Genomic DNA, 25,452 nt, shown 5'->3' with positions numbered 1-25,452 from the left:
GACCTGCATTTCTCCAAAAATTGTAGGGTATGTGATACTGTGGCGTTGTCTCTGCAGGCACAAATACTGTGTGGGTTGAGTACAAGGATGTAATCTGTCCAGCTGTATTTGGGGGAACACGAAGTGGGGGTGGGAGGGGAGGATGGGGGGGAATATAATGCTTTTCTTCTCCATATTTGGAAAGATGCTTGGCCATGTTTCATTGAGTAATTCAACCTAAAAGCTATTTGGCTAAAGGACAGCAATCCTCAGACAGTTTGTTTGCATAAGGGTTTTTAAGCAGGGGTAAAGTTTTCCCTTTTGTTTAGTAAGCAGTGTGCTGTTAAATGACTATATGATCTTGCAGGGAGACAGTAAAGAACTACCGGAATTCATGAAGTCTGGGGATTTTAATAAGACAATTAAAGAGATACAGGAATGTGATTGTAAAAGCAGTTAGAAGTGCTGCTCTTAAGTTTCCTTTTTGAGACCAGTCAGCCCTCTTCTGTCACATGACAAAGGCAGTTTATTTACAAAATCTAGTGTTTTCTGTTACCTGCTGTTTTGTAATGGAATAGAGTCACAGTCCAGCACCACCTTCTTGTGCACATTGTCATCAGAAGCCACATGAAATCTGCATTTTTTTCCAAGTAGTGAAGCCTAGGGCAGATATTTTGACCTTCAGGGACACTTAAAGGGGGTAAAACTTCTGCTCTCCACTTCCCCATCTGCTACAGATCAGTATGAACCAAAGCACAAATAATATGCATGAATACAACAGGGAAAAGACCATCAAAAGCAGAGGGCTTAAGCACATCAACATGGAAAGGATTTGTAAAGAGCTGGCAGACAGGCTTGGAGAAGGCAATTTCATTACAACAGAGATTTCCCCTGGAAATGGTGCTTTCAGAAAAGCTTAGTGAACATATAGTGAACAGAATGCTTGCTGCTTACACACACACACATGACCTCTTCCACCATCTGCAAGATGAGTTTTTCTCTTGCAAGCACAACCACAAGGATAAAATACTTTCCTGAGGATTTCACAGGCTGAGTCCAAGCTTTTTATGTTACAGTTTATTCCAGAAATTATTCTATAGTTTTCTCAAATCATGTCGGGAGCACACTGGAATGCTCTCAACATCTTCACTCTTTCCCTCAGACCATTAGATCGTGTTTATTACAGGTTCTGATGCTCAGTAATGCTTTATTTATTGTCTCCTCTCTGCACAACTACGTTGAATGTCAATGATTTTAAGGACAGTTACCTGTGTTATACCCAAAGGAGACTATAAGAGAAGAGTTATTCACTACAAGTCACTGATTCTTTCTGAAGTCTTTTGCACACTAAGTATTCATGGATTGAAAATAAATTTCCCCTTACCACTTCATTTTTTCTTGGATTTTGCTTCACATCAGTACCATGCTAGGGTCTCAGTCTTGCATCCACAGTCAGATCTCAGCTGTTCACCTGTTTACTCCTTTTCTACTGTGAACTCACTGTATGACAAATATATTTACAGCTTGAATTGCTGACTTCATTCTGCTGTCCTTACACATACAAACACAGCTTTCTGTTGAACTAGTGAGCATTTCTGTGCAGCTTGACTGCAGGGCCTGGGTAACATAGAAGAATACATATTTTCACATATTGTGCAAGTATCAAGGACTAATTTATAATTATCCTATTATTCTTTGCATTCGCAATTCTGATGAGATCGTTAAGATTGAAATTAACTGCTATGTTCGCAGTTAGTCATACCTGATTGCAGTCTCTCACACTGGCAGTACAGGAGGTCCATATGAAAAATGGCCAATGACATGAATTGTTCCTCCTTTGCTAAATCCATCCTCCTTTCCTTTGCTTCTGAGTCCTGAAATGTGTAGCATTTATAGATCTAAATCTGGTGTTACAAAAACATGGGGAAAACAAGAGAACTGACAGTTACCTTTCCAACAAACTGAACTGCCTTAAGAGAAAATTACTTGTTACGACCTGAAGACTCAGCAGTATCAGCAGCACATTGTAATTGCATTGATCTACCTCAGTTAGTAGCCCCTTGCAGAAACCAGACACTTCCTCCACTTCCACCTCCCCGTTTTGGCTATACATTTCTGTTCTTTCATTCTGGTCTGTGCAAAGACTGACATGATGTCTAGACCAAGTACAACATAGATGAAGAACATTGTAAGGTATGCCAGTGGTGTGACTCAGACCACAGTGAATGCAACTGCGGCATCTTTTCTTTTAATCCTCCAAAGACCAGTGGTGCAAATCGACTTGCTGAGGATTTCAGTGGTTGTAGCAACTTTAAGCCAGCCCTTTCAAGACAAAAAGGTTGCCTGTTATCACAAAGGAGAAGCAGAGTAGCAGCCCAAGCATGGTGTTGCAGCCTTTATTTTGCTGTCACATGAGCAAAAAGTTTAACTGATCCAGCCCATCAGCTGCACATCCTTCAACACCAAAACTACTCCACATATTGTAAGAGTGTCTGATTGCTACTTTCTCCTCAAGCACTGAGTGGCAAAAGGACACCTAAGAAGCAGATTTTTATGAAGTGCTTAGACTACTACATAAATGTAAAACATGTTGGAATCATATATCAAATACATCATTTTCCTAAGTAAATATCTTCTGTCACTTAAGTCTCGTCATTTGCAGTGGAATTTGAGTATTGCTAGAAAGTCAAAGGGACATTATTGGATCCCTCTTCCATCAGCTGACACTCCAGTAAAGAAAGAGTAAATAATTCAATTAAATGTAAATGTGGGGTTTGACTTGCAAAGGCACCAATGTACCTGTGTATTCCATGGCACTATGAAATGCCAACAAAAGTAAACTAAAGCAAAGAGGAGGACTAGAAAATTAAGACTGGCAAGAAAATTACCAATGAAAGGTAAAGAGCTGAAATCAACAGGTTTACATGGCTAATCTATCCCAAGAGAATTTTTCTGAGACTAAGTTACTCCTGGAAATTGATTTGAATAGCTATAGAACTGTTTAAAACTAAACTAGTGGCTAAAATGAACCCAAGTTATTGCCTCATAATGGTCTAGAGATTTAAATATGTAGAGAGGCTAGTTGAACGGGGAGTGGGTTCTAAATTTGGGCAGGACATCGCCTTGGGGGTGTTTCCTTCTCCCAAAGTGATTCACAGACAGCAAGGCAGTATGGAAATCCCTCCAAGCAATAGACTGTAATCTCACACTCGGCTACCGGGAATTTTTCATAACTAGCGCAGAAGATTATTGTCACTGTTGGTACATCCATGCGTGTATATATTTACATACACGTTAGATGCACATATGCAGGTGCCATCCCTGCCTTTCATGCACATATCCTTGTGCACCCTCACCCCGTATATTCAGACACCTCACCGTCCCTTCAGTGAAACTCAGATCAGTAAGGTATTGCTACACCTTCGAAGTTGGAAAACTGAGACCACGGGCGGGTGAAGCGTCCCCCCCGAACAAGAGCGGGGCACTGTGACAGAGCCGGGAGCGGGATCAAAGCCCACCCCCGTCAAACCTCCCAAGCCTCAAGCGCATCTCTCCGCAAAACAAAGGGCTAAATTAACCGCGATTAATTCAGCACGTGTCAGTGCAAGCCCTCGCTCCGTCCCCGCGAGCTGCAGCTCCGGCACCGCCGGCGAGGGAGCGGAAAAGGCGCTTCTCTCGCTTTCGGGGCGGTTTTTTCCGCCTTCCCCCCCCCCCCGCCCCAACCCCCTTGTCCGGAGCCCGGCACCGCGCCGCTTCGGCTCGGCGCGTTTCCAGTGACCGCCCTCCCGCCTCCCCTCCCCGGCTGCCGCGCTGGCCCTCGCCGGCCGCGTGGGACCCATCGGGGCGGGACGGGGCGGGGAGGGAACGATTCGTTACCGAAAAGCGAGGGGCCGGGGCGGGAGGGGAGGGGGGGGGGGGGGTAAGGTTGAGGGGGGAGCGTGTGTTGTGCCGGGGGTGGGCAGCCGAGAGAGGGGCGTGAAAGGGGCAGCGCCTCAGCCGCGGGGGAGGCCCGCGGCGGGATTAAAGGGCGCGGATACCTGCGGGGGGCTCGGCGGGGAGGCAGGCCGGCCGCCCCTCCGAGGAGCGGGGAGGTGGGGCGTGAGGGGGCGATCAGCCGCTCTCCTCCGGCGGCTGCCGGCGTCTCCGCGATGTGGCCCTTGGTGGCTCTCTGCTGCTGGGGGGGGCTGTCGCTGTCGCTGTCGCCGTCGGGCGCCGTCTCCCGCGCCCCCACCTTCGCCTCGCCCGCCCTGGCGGTGCCGCCGCTGCCCGACACGACGGAGAGCAAAGTGGAGAAGCTGGGCCGCGCCTTCAAGCGCCAGGTGCGGCGGCTGCGGGCGCGCAGCGGGCGGCTGGAGCTGGTCTTCCTGGTGGACGAGTCGTCGAGCGTGGGGCCGGCCAACTTCCTCAGCGAGCTGCGCTTCGTCAAGAAGCTGCTCTCCGACTTCCCCGTCGTGCCCGCGGCCACGCGCGTCGCCATCGTCACCTTCTCCTCGCGCAGCAACGTGGTGCCACGCGTGGACTACATCTCGCGGCGGCGGCCGCAGCAGCACAAATGCGCCCTGCTGGGGCGCGAGATCCCCGCCATCGCCTACCGCGGCGGCGGCACCTACACCAAGGGCGCCTTCCAGCAGGCGGCGGTGAGCCGGGAGCCGCGGGCGGGGAGGCGGGGGCTGGCGCCGCGCGGCGGGCTGGCGCGTGCGGTGAGGGACGCGTGGCCGTTGGGGGGGGCGGGGGGGGGGCCGGGGTGTGGTGAGGGACGCGTGGCCGTGAGGGGCCGTGTGGGGTGCGTGGTGAGGGACACGTCGTCGTGAGGGGTGTTGTGGGGTGCGTGGTGAGGGGCGCGTGGCCGTGAGGGGCCGTGTGGGGTGTGTGGTGAGGGACGCGTCGTCGTGAAGGGTGCTGTGGGGTGCGTGGTGAGGGGCGCGTGGCCGTGGTGGGGTGCGTGGTGAGGGACGCGTGGCTGCGGTGGGGTGCGTGGTGAGGGACGCGTGGCCGTGGTGGGGTGCATGGTGAGGGACGCGTCGTCGTGAGGGGTGTTGTGGGGTGCGTGGTGAGGGGCGCGTGGCCGTGAGGGGCCGTGTGGGGTGCGTGGTGAGGGACGCGTCGTCGTGAGGGGTGTTGTGGGGTGCGTGGTGAGGGGCGCGTGGCCGTGGTGGGGTGCGTGGTGAGGGACGCGTCGTTGTGAGGGATGCTGTGGGGTGCGTGGTGAGGGACACGTGGCCGTGGTGGGGTGCATGGTGAGGGACGCGTCGTTGTGAGGAGTGTTGTGGGGTGCGTGGTGAGGGACGCGTGGCCGTGAGGGGCCGTGTGGGGTGTGTGGTGAGGGACGCGTCGTCGTGAAGGGTGTTGTGGGGTGCGTGGTGAGGGGCGCGTGGCCGTGGTGGGGTGCATGGTGAGGGACGCGTCGTTGTGAGGAGTGTTGTGGGGTGCGTGGTGAGGGGCGCGTGGCCGTGAGGGGCCGTGTGGGGTGTGTGGTGAGGGACGCGTCGTTGTGAGGAGTGTTGTGGGGTGCGTGGTGAGGGGCGCGTGGCCGTGGTGGGGTGCGTGGTGAGGGACGCGTCGTTGTGAGGGATGCTGTGGGGTGCATGGTGAAGGACACGTGGCCGTGGTGGGGTGCGTGGTGAGGGACGCGCGGCCATGAGGGACCATGTCGGGGGTGTGGTGAGGGACGCATGGCCGTGAGGGGTGTTGTGGGGTGCGTGATGAGGGACGCGTCGTCGTGAGCGGTGTTGTGAAAGGTGCGTGGCCGTGGTGGGGTGCGTGGTGAGGGGACGCGTGGCCGTGGCTGAGGTGAGGTGTGTGGTGAGAGGTGATGGACAGGGTGCGCCGGGGCTGGCTGTGGGCAGTGAGGGGAGGTGCAGCGGGGTGTGCGGTGCGTGGGTGTGGTGAATGTGCGTGGGGTGGCGTGGGAGTGTGGTTCTGCGTGCCGTGCGTTCAGTGTCGAGGGGTGCAGGTCTGTACGGTGGGATGCAGAACGGTGTGGTGAGGGGTGAGGGACAGTTCCGTCCTGATGGCAACTAGTCACCGTCTTCCCGCGCTGTCTGCGCCTGCAGTTCCCATGTTTTCTGCTGCCCTTGCAAACAAATCTGTGAAATTCACTCTCTGAAGGAGCATGGAACCAATGTCCCGATTTCAGAAGTGATATATATGAGTCAAGTCTGGCAGCTGAAATGTCTGCCTTGTTTCTTGGCAGCAGGAGTTGGGTGCCTGATACCTGTCAGCAGTTAGAGACATCTCCATACTGTCGCCAGGTGACTATTTTAATTGCTGTTGACTGACAGAGGTGCCCTTAAGTTGTGTGTAGTATACCAATAAACATATCCAGGAATGTTTCCAGACATTAGAACATGATCATCAGTGGTGTTGTGACGCAGTCCCATGGCACAAATTTGGTCTAGGTGGCTCCTGGGCATGTGTTGGCAGTTGAGCATGTTGGGGAGGTTTCCCAGTAGATGGCTTGTGGACAGCCAATCTACCCTGGAAGCCTTTTTACGAGGTTAGACCAGGCTGCTCCTTGCCATTTGGCTTCTGTGTGCAGGAGCATTCCCAACCCAGATCTGGTTTTCTGTTGGTTTTATGTCTAATTTCTGGCAGTGTCCTGTAGCTGAGCATTGCGTGTACTTCTCTTGAAACACCTTACATGCTCTCGTTTAGAGTTGATGGGTGAGACTGCAAGAAGTGCATCAATGCTGGGCTTATGAAATTGGCAAAGATTATTCTCTTCTTCACATTTGGCAGGAGAAAGGAAGACCATTTTCTGATGTGCCCGCAGTCGCACATGGAAAACCTGCTTTAGGAAAACACATCTCTGTTAGATGTTCCACTGTGAAGTCAGGTTTCAATATAGATCCATCCTAGGAGTGCTGTGTGAAAAAGTTAATGATAGGAGTTAAAAACAACCATTACAAACAAAACATAAGCTTAAGAAATACCATCTGTTTTCTTGATATAGAGTCTTGACTAATCGTACCTTTGAAAGGGAATAAACAACAATTTCCTTCAGAAACGTACAATTTAGTTTTATGAGCCCAGCTAAACCTTGTGGCAACAACAGCATCACTGTCATTTTACACTGTGGTCTCATAAGAATGTGGGAAGAAAAATAGTTGTATGGTGGCAGGGAGAATTGTGATAAAATGACAAAGTTAAATTTTGGGCTGCTTGTTGGCTGTTGGTTAAAGATAGGGTACTGTGGTTTTGTTCAGTATGTCTTCTTCATGTGAGACAAATTACAGCTTCGGGGAATACTCTCCTTTCTAGGGACTCTTCAGAATGTGACTGTTCTAAGTTTGAAATACTACTATTGGAATAAATCTAGAGAAGTATTTTAAGTATAACAAGATTGTTGTTCCCTCTGGACTCTTACATTGCTGTCCTTTTGGTTTTAACTGTCTTCTGGTACAGCTATAATTATTTCTTCTTCCACTTCCCTAAAATGTCTCTTTTTTTTCTTCTTAAGCCTCAGTGTGGGGTTTCTTCTGCTTCTAACCAGAATTCTCTGCATCTTTTCCAAAACCAAAAGTGTCTGCAAAGCATGACAAACTCCCTGAAATAGTATCAGTTATGTGTTGTAGTAACAGAAAATGAAGGAAAGTGCATTGTTAGAATAATCCCAGCACTTAAGTTGTCTTGCAGCACTCTTCGTTGGTAGGTCTCAAACTGATTAGTTCAAGCCTGTGACAGTTCTACAGAAACTAGGGAGGCAGAGAGATAAGTGAATTCTACAAGGTCATCAGGCCGGTCAGTGGCTGACCTGGGAACGTCAGAGAAGAGGAGCAAGACTTACTTAGCAGTTAGCTGCCTCAGAACCTGCGGCAGCAAAACAGCTCATTTAACATTACCCTAAAAGCAGAGCTACTCAGTTTGACAAACTGTTGCACATCCATATAATGTCCATCTTCTTTCAAAAAATATGGGAGTTCTTGTCACTGCAGTTTTGCATTCTCTCCAGAGGTGCTTTGCAGACAGGTTTATGTGCTTTGTCAAAGCTGTCTGTGCTTACCTTTGCCATATGGACCACACTTTAACACTCTGACATTCCTACCTAGCAAATTAAAGATAAATTCTATGAGGTACACAGAAATCTGAAGGATGTACCACAAGAGACAGTGTCAAGACACAGCATCCTGATGGAGAAGGCTGAGCTGCTATCAGTGTTTGATTTTGCAACCCTGTTTGGAGTTTCATGCCACACTTGATCTAGCAAGTTCAGCTAGTCTTAAGACAGAGTCTAAGAAAGGGGAAGAAACTAAGCTCACTCATTCAAAACTCTTACGCCTCAGTTTCTCACATAGTGAGTTGGTGGGACAGCACAAACTACATGCAGATTATGTTAAGCAGGTTGTGTATTTCATTATGGAAAGCTGCAGAGCTGTTGTGACAGCAACTAAGAAGTGAAGCAAAACTAATAAAAGTGCACACAGGTTTGAGCAAGCGTTGCTGCTGATGACTAAGGAATGCATCTAAAGCCCAAACTGCTTCCTGGTTCCAAGTGCTGAATTTCCCAGCTGTAGGCACCTGGATTGGAGCTTCTGATCCTGAGAGACAACCACCGCTAAGAGCACCTATTGCATCTTGCATCTCATAGGAGGGGTGTGCATTTGTTGGAACATCTGTCATGAAATAGAAGCCAGTGATTGACGTACAGCAGTGAATGTTTAATGGTGTATTCTTGTCTTAGCCCCCAAAAGTCACAGTTACATATGTGCCATCTTTACTGATGGACAGTTTAAACATCCTGAAGCTGCACTGCTTGTTGTGGCCTAAGAGAGATGAACATACAAATTATTTAAACCTCTCCATGTGGCAGCCTCTTGACAAAATAATAATAGCTGCCTCTCAGACATGATTGCTTTTGTCTTCCAATGCAAGTGAAATGGGAAGTATTTCTCTTCAAAACTGAACTTGGAAGTTGTAGGTGTGCACTGCTCTTGAGCTGAAGTCAGCGATAGCACATAGCCAGCCTTAAACAGACAAGTCAGTTGTTCAAAGCGACTTAGCAAAGCAGTTGCTGAGGGAGGCTTTGGGAGTTGCTCCCTATTATTGTAATAATTGCTGCACTAAAAAGCTGGGATTTTTGTGTTTTGTCTTCACTCCGTTGAAGTCAGTAGTATATGTAAGCGGAAGGTCTGTCACAGCACCTACAGAATCAGGTGACATGTTTTCTGGCTGTCTGATCCTTAAAATCTAGCTTTTGTATCTAACCTGATCTTGAGGGAGCATGATGAATGGCCAGTCAGCATGTCAAATTCAGTGTTCTGTTGCCATCCAATTAACAAACATGAAAAAAACAGCCCTCAAAAGAATGTAAGCAGGTGGGTATCATTTTAGGATAAACAGTTCTAATGCTTATTTAAATTAGTAATTGTGGCTTTGTTTCTTCTGTATGTAAAACGCACAAAAGTACAAGATACAGCATTGTTACTCACTAGGATAACTGGCTTTTAATTTCAATGCATTTTCAGATTCAGAATATAGTTTTGAAATCAAAAAAATAGTCGAAGCCACGCAAATTGAAAATCTTTTCTCACCATGTAAGTGGATTAAATTTTTTTATTTGGGAAAGGTAGCATCCTATCACTGAGAAGATCAGCATTTAGAGTCACATATGTTGTCTGTTTATCAAGTATGTGTTTATGGATTTTTATTCCTGTGACGTCTGCAAAAGCAACAGATAATAATGAGAGAGCAGCAGATTCTAGACTTTTTCTGGCTTTATGCTCTAAATATCTATGATGGCTTAGGTCAGTTAGAGCTAGCTGACTAGCTGACAGCAGTGAGCCACTCTCAAGTTCTGATATGGCCTTGGAGTCTGTTTTAAAGATTACAGTGAAAAAAAATGAAGTCAATCTGATTTACCTTTGAAATTGTAGACCTGGGAGTTAGTGATTACTGAGCAAATTGAGAGTGGAGTTCCTGTCAGCCATCATTAGTGTGAACTCCAAATCACCACTTCTGATCAGTGTAGTGTTTGTGAGAAGTACTTGTCCTGCATACTTCAGTCTTGCATAGGATTTGCTCACAAGATTAATACAGCAACATCAGAGACAAGATACACATCTGCACATTGTTCATTGTCTTTAGACCAAGCCTGGTATGGGGCTACCTTAAGAAGTTATTAAGTAGTTCATTTTTTCTCTGCCTTTTTGGCCAAGACAGGCAAAACGTGCTTTGTTTAGCATCTTACATGGGGCTAAGCAGGGTTAAGATTTTCTTTGGTTGAAGATCTATTCTTTGGATATTGGCCTGCTTCTCCTCCCCAAATTGTGTCCTGCATTTTGGTCTGAACAGAATTGTGTGATTTGGAAATCCAGTATTTAGCAGATTAGCCATTTGTTATCTTTCCTTTAACTTATGTGTAATTTGTTTTTTAAATGCTAAAATAGTGCCTAGTAAGAAGCACTGAAGGATACTGCTATGTACCCTTTTGCCTCGTCAGTTCAATGAGGCAAACTGAGTTCCTCAGTGTGAGGTACAGAAGAGACACAGCCTGTCATCAGGTACAGACTGAACTGCCTCATCCTGGGAGTCTGTATCCCAGTAGAGACCACTGGTAGGGTCGGCCCCATACGCAGCACCTCTGTGTGGCAGTTCTGCATTAGGTGTGCTGAAGCCCTTTATTCCCATGTCTCCCTCTCTCTTGAGTATGTAGAAGGCTGCAGGTGCACAGATACACCACCCGACTCTAGACCCTGATTTAAACACCTGCTTCCTCTCCTTTATTCTCCATATTCTTCCTTCTCCAGTATCCCTAGAAGAAATATGCTTGGTAGTTCTCATCAAAAAAAGGCAAAAAATACTAGTGAGTATTCTGTTCTTCTTTGCTTTTTAAAGAATTGTTTTTCATGGCTTGAAAAAGCCATGTGTCAGTTCTCTTTAACACTTTGGACTGCATGCCCTCCCAAACCACAGTTTTTATACCTTTGAATATACTCCAACAATATGTTCATACTAGTACTAGGGATAAGTAGCAGCAATGCAAAGTGTTGTATAAAAAGAATTGTTATCGGATGGAATGATTTATGGTATTTTCATGAAAAGTTTACGGCTTACTAAAACCTGGCTCTAAGGCATTTAAGTCACCATCTATGCTTATATTTTTGCACCACTCCTGGCCAAGTAGTTTGCTCGTGCAACTTGATGGCTCTGAGAATGGCAAATCAGCCCACAAAAGGACTAGAAGTTACAGTTCTCTTTTTGTTCTTAAATTTTTGAAATGCTCATGGCATGTTTTTTATTGGTTGTTGCATTACTGTGAGTTTGATCAGTGGTATTCAAAGATGATGGTGGTTTTAGACAGCAGAAAGAAGAACTTTGCAGACATGCTAGATTTAGTCTAAATCATGGTCTCCATGAAAATCTTGAAGTTCCATGGAAAGTGCATCAAGTTTTACTAGTTTCCAGTTGACTGTCTCTGTTTTCTGAATGTCCTTCATGAAGTTTTAAGGCTGAAATGATTGTTAAGGGTATACTGTTTGATGCTTCGCATAACTTCATAGAATGCTTTATGACTTCCACCTATAAAGAGTACCTGTTGGTGATGCTGTGTAGGATATAGTTGAATGATATAGTGATGAACTGACATTTTCTGACTTCCCCATTTGCTTTGAAGAGGAGAGATGGCACGTGTGCATTGGGGGCCTTTCCAAAGCAGAGAGGCCGTTACAGTGTTTAAGAGAGATCCCAAGGAATTGTGCAGATGGCCAGTATATTTTAGTAATGGTGTGGATTTTACTGAAGTTTTGGAAGTTAGTCATCTGAAATCTGCTTTTAATTTGTATGCAACCCCCCTTCATTTTGATCCATTCCACCAGTTTTGATGTATACTAGGCTTTCTGATGTTCTCAAGTTGTTGTTATATGCTAAGCATGAAAAGACAAAGATGAATAACTAACTTTATGGAAAAAAGCGGGTAACTATAGGAAAACCTACTCCTTTTGGCACAAAGAAGGGTGTTCTGTGTCTCTTATTGCTAAGTGGGGCACTACCAGCAAGGAAACTTACCCTACTGGGTAGAAGTTCCTTGTCTTGCCATCATGTACTTGCTTCAGCCCGTTTCCCTGGGCTTCAGGAGGCTGGTCTAACCCTAAGCCTTACAAGGTTGTCTGATCAGAGCACATCTGACATTTTCATAACTTCTGGCTCTGAGAGCTGAGGTGGTTGTTCTGTCTGGAAGGATTTGCCGTGTACAGTGGCCTTCCTGACCAGTGTTCTGTCAAATAACAAGGTGTGAAGTGAGGACGTCTAGAGATGCAAAGAGAGAGAGAATTGTGCCAGCATCCACTGTGTTGCTCATCTGCCAAGACAGGACCCCTTTAGAAGGCACACCCTTTATTTACAGCATAGTACGGCAAAGCCATTTCCTGGTTTAACATGCAGGGGCAGAGGAAAGTTGAGAAACATAAGACATTGCTGCAGGGATTAACACGAATCTTGCTGGTACAGTAGCGAAACTGACAGCACAGTGAATGAAAACGTTTCATCACTATGGCATCTGGATGATGTTTTCATAAATGTTTAAGGAAAGGAGATTACTTCTCCTGAGAAAACCATTTTTTGTCCTCTTGTCTCAGAGCCTTTGCTGGAGAGGGGGTCTGACAGTAAGTACCTTCTGATCCCCAGTCGTTCAGTTAGCACCTTCACAGAGAAATCAGACTTACCATGTGCTTTGCTCCAGAGATGCAAAGACAAACCAGAAAAGCTACTGAGTGATTTGCTCTGAAAGTAGGAAATAAATTCCAGGCATTTAATTTTGAAGAAGTCATGACAAAATAAGTTGTTTTATTTTTAATTCATTCCCTAGACTTACAAGAGGCCGTTCTAACAAAATACAACATATTTAGCAGTATTTCCTGACATGAACCTCAGCATTAATATTCTGTATGTAGTATATTTTGCATGTTCTGTGACATATTTTTAGCCTTTTTCCTCCAGTTCCACTTGTTACTGGAATTTGAAAGTTAGATTTTACAGGCGAGACAGAATGTTTGTAGTGATCAGAATTTTCTGACTGTTCTAGGTGCAGCTATTAAAAGCACCACTGCATTTAGCAACAGCTAGGCTCTTTGAGTGACCAGGACCCTGTTGAAATCTTTGAGCTGTTTACTGCTCTATGATGTTAACACAATTCAAAACAAAAGCTTCTGTTGAAATGATGATGTTCCCTCTGGTTCAGGGTTTCTCTGGTAACCTCAACCAGAAAGATGAACCTCCTCCTTGAATCTGACAGGCAGTCTGTAAAAAGCATTAGCATTCAGAACTGTGGTGCTCTGCTGAGCATATGCAGTATAAACAGTGAAGCTGGGAGTCCGATTGTCTGTCCTATTTCTCTCCCAAACACTCCCCCACACCCAGTTGGCCTGGGGCAGCTCTTATCAATGATAACTGTGTGTTCATGTTGCTCAATTCTATCAGTCCTGGAGCAAAAGAAGGTATTCAGAAAATAATTGAGGAGTGACAACTGGCAGTAGATGGGCCAGGTCATGAATGGTTTGTCCTTTTGGAGTTAACTATTCTGTTCAGTGTTTTTTCCTGCTTTTTTAAAGTAATGAATGTTTAAAACACAAAAGAAACAAATATTTGGCAGATACACTAGTCAGTAGTGGTGTTAATGCTTGGGCTGAAAATACATGAAGATTAATTACGTATTCAGTGAAATATTTTTTAGTCCCTTCTTTATTATTAGCAAAAGACCAGAGCAGTACTAGAGAAATCCAATACATCTTGTTTATATTGATGATGGAAATTGCCCCCACAAAAAAGAAAACTAGGATTTTTCATTTTTCAAATAAAACTGAGATCTATTATCAAGATGATATTTTGAATATAGCACTCATCATAGCAGCATATAAGGCCTCTGGCAACTTTTCAAAGTCCAGGTAAACTTGTTGTTAAAAGGTTGTATAGCACCAAGAGCTGAGGAAACAGCTATGTACACAACGTGCCTTGTCTTTTAATGTCCTGTTTAAAAGACCTCAGAATGATAGAAGATGAAGGATAGTATGTCAGTTGTTTCCTGGAAACTACATGCATTGTATTCATTCTAATTCAGAGCTCAAAACTACAAGGCACCCAATTTCAAGTGTGAAACAAATGTGTAGGTGTGTATCATCTCCTGTCATCGTAAAGGCAGTGGTGGTTTGGTTGGTTGTTGTTTTTTTTTTTTTGATGGGGGGTGAGGAAACAGTCTTTATGCAATGTGAAGGTGGTTGTCTTTAACTTGGAGTGCATAGCTTTGCTCTCTGAGGTAAGAACTCATTTTTCAAACTACAAAATGCATGAACTGTCAGTATTTAACTGTGCAACAGTACTTAAAGAGATGGAAATGTAACACAGGCATTACAGGCAGAATCCATGCTGTAGAAAGAGAGGAAAAAGGTCAAGTTAATAATAAATGCTAAGAACTAGAAGTCAAGTATGTTCATCCTATATCACAAAACCACAGAATCACTGAATTGTTGTGGTTTGAAATGACCTCTGGAGACCATCTTGTCCAACCCCCCTGCTCAAAGTGGGGTCTGCAAGGTCAGGTTGCTCAGGACTATGTCTAGTTGGGTTTTGAGTATCTCCAGGGATGGAGAACCCACAACCTCTCTGGGAAACCTGTTTAAAGGGTTGATCAGCCTTTTAGTAAAAATGTTGCTTCCTCTGTTTAAGTGGAATTCCCTGTATTTCAGCTTGTGCCTCTTGCCTTGTTCTACCAATTACAAGAGTCTGGATCCGTCTTCTTTACTCCCCCCTCATTAAGTATTTATGTATATGGATAAGAGGACGTCAAGCCTTCTTTTCTCCAGACTGAACAGTATGATAACTGTCAGTATTTCCTCAGATGACGTCTTTACACTTCCTGGCCATGAGCATGCCTGCCTTTTTTACCTGTGTGCTTTGATCCATAGAGTAAGAATGTCTGACTCAGTTGTGAGACATACTCAGGTCATACCCACCAGTTACTTAGAGATGCTTGGAAGGTAAGTGTGGTGGCTAAGCAAAAAAATAATTTGGTAAGGATTTTTGCACTTTGTTATTGACAAGAGATTGGAAAGTTCATTATGCAAATAATTATGCAAAAACCACATAGATGGAAAAGGAAGACAGACAAGGGGAAGATGACTAAATGCAGAGAGGGTGACACTGTGGAAAGAAAAGATTAAGGTTGAAGATAGAGGGGATGAGAAGGATAGGAAAGATTAAAAGATACATGCATAGATTAGGAACATGATTTTGATGACCCACATATTGTTGCATAAATTAATGATGAGAAAATAATTAGGAGAGCTAGTACATTATTTAACTGAAGTTAAAATCATTGCAATACGAGACTAGACCAGCATGAAATCACTGTATTTTAAATAACTTTTTTTTTTTGCCTTTTTTTTTTTAATCTATTTTTCATTGTATTTGGTTTATATTATGTGTAGCACTACTTAAATATCCAGACTAATCCTATAGCTAGATACTTCACTGAATTACAAGTGCAATTCCTGGTAGGGAAATATTCAAGGAAAGATTTTATTTCTTCTGTATAGGTAACAACTCTGGAGCTTGTGCAGCAGTTCAGAAGGAAGTGGTGAAGGGTAACAATTGGAAACCAAAATGTCTAACTGTGGAGTATCTTTTAGTTCCCCTCCTCAAAGGGGCAATGATACCTAAAGAGAGGATAAGACTTATTTGAGTGGAGCAGTGAAAGTAGCTGTGTTACATGACCAGAAGACAAGGTGGTGAAATCAAACCTTTTCTGTTTCAGAGAGGGGACATAGGAGGTATAGCCATCTGTTTTCTGTGGAGGAATAACAACCTTTCTATCATGATTAAGGGGAACAGTATTTGTCACCCCCTAGCTTTGCATTACTCTTTTGAGAAGACCAACTTCCTTAGGATTGCTCCGGATTCAGTGGTAAGATGCTTCAACTCTACCGAAAGCTATGGTTGATCACAGGACTGATACTATTTTTCTTTCCAGAATATTTATTTACATGAAATTTCCTGCCAGATTCGGACTTTTTTACCTGCAGGAAGGATGAAAAGGAACCTTGAAAGAAAGGGTGAGCTTTGCAAAAGGATTTAGCATTGCCATTTCCCTTTGTGAATGACATACAGATCCACTTCTGAAGCCATCCGTGAGAAATTAAGGCATACTATTTTAATATTTTGCTGAGTGTATAGGTCAAATCTATGCAGTGGGGTTTTTTGTAATGAAGTATAATTAATTCATTTTAATGTAAGTTTAGTAGTGATTATGCTGTATCATATATAGTTGTATTAATTCTGATTTTTATAAAATGAGAATTATTTCTTTTATAATGAATAAATTATCCTCTGTGAAAAAGAATCGTGTCATTCTATTCAGAATTCATCTCATGGTGTGTAGGTTTTTATGTAATTCCTAGGGTGAAAACAAATACAGTGTAAGTGGTCTACTGATACAGCATAGCTGAATGGCTCTTTAATGGAGGGCTTTCTATTTCACTTCTGAAGTGCAGTGATGGTTCTTCCCGACTTGTAACAAATAACATTTCCTTTGTAGCCCATAGGTAGTGTATTCCCTACAAGGATTACAAGGAGCACTGTAATTTTTGTGATGAATACTTGGATAGTGTTGTTTTGAAAGCAAGGTTCCAACTTAAACCTTGCTTCTCCTGGCAAGGATCCTGGGGCTGTCTGATGCTATCTAAGGCTTAGTTTGTAAAATGAGACAGATTAACCCATTTCCGTTTGCTTCCCTTTAGACAGGTACAGTAGTAGCCAACCCTGTATGGTCAAAATCTTCATTAAAAGCAAAACACTGAGTAAAGACAGAGGTAAGGCTCAAGATCAGATGTTTACAGGTTAGATGCAGAACATGCAATCAAGGCAGTGGCAAAGAACCTTCAACGATGTCATTGCTGTGGCTGTCAAATGGCTGAAGAAGTCATTGATCTTGGATGCTACTTACCTCCTTATTACAAATTCTATATGAATATTAAAAACACAGGAGTTAGAGGTTTAGCTGGTTTTGTGACTGTATTGATAGGATTTCATTTTGCCTTACAGTACTGAATTTCTAGAGGAGGATTTTGTATGACAATTTATTTGTTGCACAAGACTTCATTTTTTAATTCTAAGGACTGTTATTGGCACAGAGAAAATGGTGAGTCTGCCAGGTATTTGTACACACTAAACAGAGACTGAATACAATACAGATGGTAATAACTTTTTGCTAATGTGAAAAGAATGTTTTATTTAAGATCTGGAAGGATTACTGAAACTTACTCATCTGTCACTACTGTGAAAGAAGTGTAGACAACAAAATAGGTAGTAAAATGGTCAAAGATGAGGTGTTTCTATTGACCCCATGCTGTTCTTTGCAATCATCAAGAGCATTAATTGTTTTGTTTTGTTTGTACCTATCCCTTATTATTAATTTGTAGTAGTGACTAAATGGGCTGTGTTCTCAATTAAACAGGTCATTCAGCACTTTATATATTTTGACTTATGGCTAATGGTCAGTTTCATTTGATTGTAAAATGAGAAGCAGATGTGAATATTCATACCAAAGATACAGGTTCTCAAGATTGTTTTAACTTCTGAGTATTGTTTAGTGGGCTTTTAAGCTTTTTTGAAGAACCTGACAATTTACAAGAGGACTGCAGAGCCTTGTCATGACAATAAGTAATCTTTATGTAGATACAGTCCATGAAGTTGATGGGGACTGGTTAAATACATGGAATCATCTCTGTGTGTGCTTACAAGTTTAGGGGTTAAGTGAGCAGACATTTTAAAATATATGAAATTTCCATTGGGGAAAAAAAGGCCTTTCAGAATGATATTCTGCCAGGGGAAAGAGAGAAACGTCTCAGAATAGAGGAATGTGAGTCAGGGTTAAAGGAAACAAGAATGTTGTGAAATGCCATGCAAATATTGGAGAGAAGAGGCAGAGTAATGCAGACTTATTTCAGCTATTAACAGCTCTGGATGGTGGCTTGTCCCTTATGTCACTGTGCTTTCACGGAAGAAACAAAACACTAACTGGACCACCAGAAATATACAGATGATTTAAAAATAGACTTACGTCTCCCTTTTTTTTCTTTTGACTCTCGCATGTTGAATGTTTCTTCCTTTCCCTTGTTCATTTTCTCTGCTGTCATGCAGCAGGGATTCTCTGTCTAGAGTTACAGCTGCAAGATAGGAGGGCCAAGATGTTCAGTGGCTTTGTTTTGATTTCTAGGGGCAATATATAGCAATCCTGTCTGTTTCCCTGCTCAGATCCACTGATGCCTGAATATTTGAGTCTCTCAGGTAGCAGGCAGACAGCTTTGTGTTTTCTTCCCTGTTAACACAATTTGTGTCTGTGTGTGAAAGAAGTGCTGCTCCAGAGAGGAGGTTGTCCTGTCAGATGCAGAGGACATAAAAGCTGTTGGCTGCTTGCCTTATCTCAGGGTCATGTAGCTAAAGGATATTCGCCCCTCAAAAATGGTCTTTTCCTGGCTCTTCCCACTTCCTCTGACTGACGACCTGCATTTTTTAAGAGGGTTTGGTAAGCTGTTGTTCACAGGACCTATAGACGGGGAACCTTTCTTGATCGCATGTAAAGACATGGAGGGTTTGTGTACTCTGCCCAGCAGTTTCAGAGGGCATTGGTGGCAGTCTAGTTTTGTAAAGCAGAGCTCCCTGTTAATTTAATAATAAGAATTAAAGAGTCTTTTCTGAGATCTGTGTTGTCCTGGCTAGAATACTGGGGCTCAGGTTCGTTTGTTCATTGACCATGCAGACACGTCCCTGTATTTAGGGAAAATACAGAAGTTTGACTGCTACCTGTTATGAGTATCACTTGCTGAAAAACTAAGGCAATGTGTAATTATGCCCGCTACCTTCATCTGCAAAGTTTGTGCAGCTTTGTTCTACACACAGAGGGAAACAGTGCTAAAAGGAGGATATTACTGAAATTGCAAAGCCATGTCCTGCCAAAATTAAGCTTTGTTCTCCCTTCTGTAAGTGTTATGACATAATCACAAGTTGAAATCATATTCAACTACAGCAAGCTGTGAGCAGGTGGGATCTTCAGAGAATTACACTGGCAATCTCCATTATGTCTCTTAACCCTGTGCCATTTGTGGTTTCTTGTGGTTTCCTCCTCAGTTACACAAGTTTCGCAACTTGCATATATTTGGGGCCTATTTTTCCACTTCTATTATAAATGTGATTTACAGATTGAAAGTTCCTTCTGCAAAGCTCAGAGATGCTATGGTTGCAAAAAGCAAATAAGTATGGATGGAACATATGTTTTCTCTCATCTTGTTTTTCGAAATAAAAGCCATTTTCACTGAAACAGCTTGAGACAAACATCCTGAGTGGAAATTTTCAGCCTGAATACTTAAGAAGTTGGATAGAATTTTAAGTTGCTCACACCATATTCTAAAATAGCACAGTTAATACTAAATATATTAATTATATGTGTTAATCATAAATGGCACCGTCTTCTCTGCCTGCAATGCCACTTGTCTTAGAGCATCCATTTCAGAATGCATTTTGAAATCGGGCATTTGTATTTTTTTCCTATGATTTGTCTTCATATTGTCTTTTGCCTTATCTTCCTGATTCTTTTCATTCCAGTTTTCCACTTCATTCTGGTTTTTCACTTCATTCTGGTTTTCCACTTACGACTTAAGTAACATGAGGAACAATAGGTTTGGTTTGTGAAGAGTATTTGTGTCTGCAAGAGAATTTGGTTTCACTCCCTTTGGGTTTTGTATACAAGTAGTAATAAAATCAAGCGCAACAGCAGCACATTCCTGGGCAGTCTTTCAGACCATGGTGCCAACGATCTGTGCTTTGATTTATGGTGTGTGTCCTTGTTTTTGTTTAGTATCTACCTGAAGTCAGTGAATTGCCAAATCAAAATCAAATTGTCCTGAAATGTGGCCTGGCTTATTGAGAATGGTTATAAAATCTCTGCAGGTCCTTTGGACTGGCCTAACTTGTAAGATTTTAATTGAACTGAAAGCCAGACAATTTTACTTTCTAACTAAGATTTTGTAATAAAACTACTTATTTCAGTTCATCTCTGGTTTTAGAATCTGTGTTTGTTAAGGGTGGTTTAAATATATGTATTATTCATCATAAAATGATACGATTTTTGAGGTATCATTCAAAGGCCTGTCAACTCTGGTCTGTTGTATTGATTGTAGCATGTTACAATCTATTATTGAAATAAACATGGTAGTAAATTGCATGCTACCAAGTTGAAAGTCTGCATCAAATGCCTTCTACACAAGTTCACAGAGAAAGGAGAAGGTGCACCTTCACAGTCCCCTGCTTTAGGGCTGCAGAATACCTGGCCACCAAGAGGAGATTGGTGGTGGTCCCATATTTACTCACATTCTGGCAGACGGTGACTAATTATGAAAGTGATAACTCCATAGGGTGGTTTCTAGTCCATAACACGTTAACATCACATTTTTGCAGGTGTTCTGCCTGTTGTCCAAGAACAAACTTACTCGGAGAGTAATTAGCATTAGTGCACTGTCAGGGTGGAAGGATGAAATGCGCAGGAATCTGTGGGACGTGTCCTTACTCAGGCATTACTGAGTATTGTCACAGATGTTTTGTGTGTAGTAGTGGAAGGACTGATTCTTAAATCTTTGTAGATGGCAGAAGGATGGAAGGGACTACAAGCAGTTTTTGTGGCCATGATGGACAAGCTAAAGTGGTCTTGGAAAACTGTTGTAGGGGAGAAAAGCAGAATTCAGCAGGGACAAATGGAGAATGCTATGTTGGGGTTAAAATAACCAGCAATCCAGATGTTTCTTGGGAGAAGACTAACAATAACTCAGAAATGGACCTTACAATTTACTGAATCAAAACATAAGATGACATTAAAATATGTTCTATCATATTTGTTACCTCAGACTTGCAAGAAAAACAAAGATGTGTCACCAACAGAAAAGCAGTCATCATGGTGGGTGATACAGATGGAAGGATTTTGATCTCGGGAGCAAGCAATTTGCACAGAATAAAGAAAACTGAGTGTTCTTTTAGTTGTTTGTTTCTCGTTCTTCAACTGATTATCTGCTAAAGTTCACAGCTATTGTCTCTGACTTGACATTCAATCCTTGAATACATGATGCCATAGGAAACTAATGATTGTTGTCACACTTTATGTTTTGTCTTTCATGCACAGAATTAAAGTTTTGAGGACTGCGTATTTTTCCAGGTTCCAGTTTCCTAGTGCAGTTGTGCTGGTAGTGAAGGTTTGGTAGCTGACTGTAGGAGGGATGCTGAGGGTGCATTCGGGGAAGCAAGTCAGTCTGTTCATGGTCACTTGTGAAGGTTGGTTAATGGGAGATAGACCCAAATTCTTTGCCTTCTATTTATAATTTATTAGCCTGGCAATGATTAGGAACTTGTTTTTAACTAATCCCATGCTCTTGTATGTTCCTAAAACCTGTTCAACTTCCCTTTATAGAGAGAGGCTTATGAAGCCTCATCAGGCACAGCTGTATTTTTGCACTGCACATCACATATTTGACATACTTGGGTTTTTAAGACTGCTGATACTGACAGAATCTCTTGTCTCACTACCTTTTCCTTCATACCTGTGCACATGTATGTACATGCTCTGTGGCCTGTTCTCTGTCAATGCACACACTATAAATTTCTTCTGGGCTTACTTGGTAAATAGCTCTTTTCTATCTGCCTTATATGGGAAGAGAATGGCATAGCCACTGTTTTGTTTTCCAGAAGTTCAGTAGATTTCACCTTTTAGATGAGGAAATGATAGAGGGAAGGTGGGAAGTAATATGTGGAAATAAAAAATTCCTGGGCCTGTGGCCAGATAATCACAGTGGAATCTTTAACCCCTCACAGAATCCTCATGTAAAGTTGATACTGTGTGTAAGAATTGTTTTCAACATTTGTATCTGTGGTTTTGACCGATTCTTCACCTGTCATTGATCTGTCTCTCCCTACAATTTTTCTAGTAGATCTGTGGAATTTTTTTAGCTATTTTGCTCAAAAAATCCCTACTAAAATACTTCTAGTTCTTAGTTACCCCTTACAAATTAGAGGATTTGTCCATAAATTACATACTGAAAGCCATGATAATGAGAGTGGGCATGTCACCATTTGCAGCACATTTTCATAGTGGAGTTTGGTGAGTTTTCACCTACCGGAATGGTCGAATTTGGAACTGAATGGCATTCATGCACTGAACAAAAAAGCAGTGTGGACCAAACTGGCAGATGATGCGCAGCTACGTCACCTCCATGACACTGAGACACTTGGCAGCATCTGAACTTTGGTTCCATGGGTCTTGCACTAGCTTTTCAATGTTTGTACTACCTATTCAAACTGAAGTGTGAATGAAGTTGCTAAAGCACTGGTCAGGATTATTGCTGTCTGATACATGGGTGACTTAATCAGTCAGTGTGGAAAGTGTCTCATTTCAGATTGTGTCGTGATTTCTGTGATTGTGCAGTTGTAACCATCTGAAGTGTGACTCAGTGGTTGGCCTTGTCTAACCACAGGCTCTATTTGCAGATGATAGATCTTCGTTATAGTGAGTGGCCTTGGAATGACTTAATGTAGCTGTATAATTCAAAGAAAAGGAGCCACATCATGGAGGAGGTAGTATACAGATCAACTGCTGCTAACCCTTTGCTGAGATGTGCAATTTCATTTTCTCTTCCAGCAAATACTAAGGCATGCCCGTGGAAATGCCACAAAGGTGATATTTCTCATTACTGATGGATATTCCAATGGGGGAGACCCAAGGCCCATTGCAGCATCCTTGCGTGAATTTGGAGTGGAGATCTTCACCTTCGGGATATGGCAGGGGAATATCCGAGAACTGAATGACATGGCTTCCCATCCAAAAGAAGATCACTGTTACCTTCTTCACAGTTTTACTGAGTTTGAAGCTCTGGCACGCAGAGCTCTTCATGAAGGTATTAATCTACTAAACTCAGAAGTCTACAGAGAGCAGAGAGGTCTGAATAGAAAGATCTCCAGTACTGTCTTGTAATTACATTTCATGAAGTGTTGATTTGTTTCTTTTTTGTTTGTTTACTTGCTTTTGTTTTTACCCTTACTTTCTAGCAGAGGTGTTAATTCTTCAGGTAAAAGGATATACTGTTTGTTTGACTAACACATCAACAAACTGTGAGCCAAATTCTCCTCAGTATATACATGCTTACCTCCATTCAACTCTTCATTTTGTTCACAAAGAGCAGACTGTAGTCTTAGGCCAATGTAACTTTTGCTTGAGTAGATGAAATTGTAGTCAGATAAATGATTGCCCAAGAGGCACCTAGTACACACCTTAGGACTAGCCTTAATACCAGTTGGTATTTTACACAGCAACTAAAGCTAGCCTGTTTAGATCTGATTTATATCTCAGTATGTAAGGGTAAATATGATTTACTTTTGTGACCTTATACATTCAGTAAAACTGGAAAGAGCAAAGAGTGGAAAGAGAGTTTGGACTGTGTTTTTATCCTTCTTTTAATCTACCGTATTCTAAAAAAAAAGTTCATCCTGAAAAATAGATGAAGTTTAGACTAGCAAATGAGAACACATGACTAGACCTTGGTTCGTGAACCAGTGCTGCTTGAGTGAGGCTTAGAATGCATCAAAGTATCCATTAGCATTTATTAGCTACATTTAATTTTTAAAAGCATGCTACTTTTACATAAGTAGTGTGCTTTACTGCCATTCTATTTGTCCAGGTAAGGTTTAATTGGTCTGTGTGAATGTGCCAAAGAAAGATTTTTTTTTTTTAATGACCAACTGATTATACACGTCCTGACCAAGTGCTCTCCTCATGCCAAAGATGGCATCCACCAAAGCTGGAAAAAGATGTCTCAGCAGCTTCTGTTGGGAGTGAGACTGCATTCTGGCAGTGTTAGGCTCAAATGAAGTGGAGTGAGAAAATTTAAGAATCTTTGCACCATGGATTTCAGTGATCCTTTTTCCAGAAAAAGAACACCGGTTGTTGGGGTTTTTTTTCACATTTTGAATGTAGCAAGGCTCTGCTTCTTCATGCTTCCATCACTACTGCTTAGAAGCAGAACCTAGGTTTTTTAAGAAACATTTCACTAATGACATAATGTGAGGCTATGGGGGGGACTTTAGTTTGGACTTTTTGTTAATAAATCGATACTATTTCAGACCTGCCCTCTGGCAGCTATATCCAAGAAGATATATCACATTGTTCATATCTCTGTGAGGCAAATGAAAACTGCTGTGACATCATGGCAAGCTGTAAATGCGGCACTCACACTGGCCAGTTTGAGTGCATCTGTGAAAAAGGATACTATGGGAAAGGACTACAGCATGAATGCACAGGTGAGTCTCATGTCTCAGTGCTTGGGTTTCTCTGTATTCCCTAAGTACATGGCTAATCTAGTTGAGAGTGAAAAGCTGTATTTGGGATTACGGCTGTGAACCTAGATCAGAATGCATTTGAGGAAGTTGGAAAACCCTGTCTGAAGAAATGGTGTAGCTTTATCAGTCAAACTCACCTCATACCTTGTCTCCAGCAATAGCCCAGAGATGCACAGGAAAGAGGTAAGAATAGGGCAAATGTTCTGACACAGTAAAAATTCCTTAAAACACATCTTACCGCAGTTTGTGACTAGAGTTTAACAAGTTTAAGGTAGTATCTTTCACACTCAAGTGCTCTTAGTAAATTTTTCATTCATTAATTTTGCTGATCACTTTTTGAACTTTCATAAACTTTTCTGTTTGGAGAGGGGCTGTATTGTGGATCTTTGCAGGATAAATCCTTGGCAAAACTTACAGTCAATTAAATGTTCTTTAATTTCCTCATGTTGACATTCAGTAACTAAAGAGGAAGAAGGCATTTGAGTCACTAAACAGAAACTTGTCATCACATTTTGCTGAGATTGTTGTTGTTGTTACTGCTTTTTGGACAAGTCCTTTTACCAGCGAGCATTCAAAGTTTGCAGTTAAAATAACAACAATTTACAGTTCTTTTTTGTTAGAGAAGGTATGCCAATTTTATCCAACTCAGTTGATTTTTCTAGGACAAAAGTGTCAAAATTGTCAGAGCTTATCTGAACTCTGTTGTATTTGTTTTGTGAGCTGGACAAAAGGAGTACTTATAATAAAATAATTTTCAACTAGGAACAAAGTACAGTATTTATACTGGTTTTGTTTGTATTCTCATATTCTCACGTCCTGCATATCGCGGTTCTCATGATATATTTCCTCATGAGATGTGAACTAAGTGTAGTGGATATATGGATCATGGTTGTATAGCTGTTTATGAGGACTCTGCTGCTTTTTTAAATGCGATTTTCATTGCAGGTAGAAAGTCTCTTGATGTAACTTGTAAGAGTTGGTAGTTCTGGTCAGAGAATAGACACAGGCAGGTTTGTGACTAGAAGCTAAAGAATTCCTTCAGGGGAAGGTTTAACAGAGACTGTGATGGCTGTATGCATGTATGAGGAGAATCACAAGGATACACTGAGGGATCCA

The 25,452-nt window shown here is 42.6% G+C and overlaps 1 protein-coding gene and 1 long non-coding RNA gene across 2 annotated transcripts in view; one reads left to right on the top strand and one right to left on the bottom strand.

Moving 5' to 3' along the window:
- Positions 1–235: 235 nt before the first annotated feature.
- On the bottom strand, positions 236–4,097 carry LOC116963791. Its single transcript, XR_004408392.2, has 3 exons — positions 4,017–4,097; positions 1,742–1,853; positions 236–1,596 (listed from the first exon to the last, which is right to left on the bottom strand). It is a non-coding gene; the product is annotated as an uncharacterized LOC116963791 (long non-coding RNA).
- Positions 4,098–4,127: 30 nt separating this feature from the next.
- The window catches only part of SVEP1 (sushi, von Willebrand factor type A, EGF and pentraxin domain containing 1), a 129,882-nt gene continuing 108,557 nt past the window's right edge, over positions 4,128–25,452 (top strand). Inside the window, exons 1-3 of the mRNA XM_033001540.2 lie at positions 4,128–4,616; positions 22,643–22,898; positions 24,121–24,297. Coding sequence (XP_032857431.2) covers positions 4,128–4,616; positions 22,643–22,898; positions 24,121–24,297 — 922 coding nt within the window. The remainder of the gene's footprint in view (positions 4,617–22,642; positions 22,899–24,120; positions 24,298–25,452) is intronic.

The sequence above is a fragment of the Tyto alba genome, unplaced genomic scaffold (assembly GCF_018691265.1).
Source record: "Tyto alba isolate M040663 unplaced genomic scaffold, T.alba_DEE_v4.0 Super-Scaffold_13, whole genome shotgun sequence".
Classification (NCBI taxonomy): domain Eukaryota; kingdom Metazoa; phylum Chordata; class Aves; order Strigiformes; family Tytonidae; genus Tyto; species Tyto alba.
Note: the sequence above shows the minus strand (reverse complement) of the source record. Positions and strands in the feature narration are given on the sequence as shown.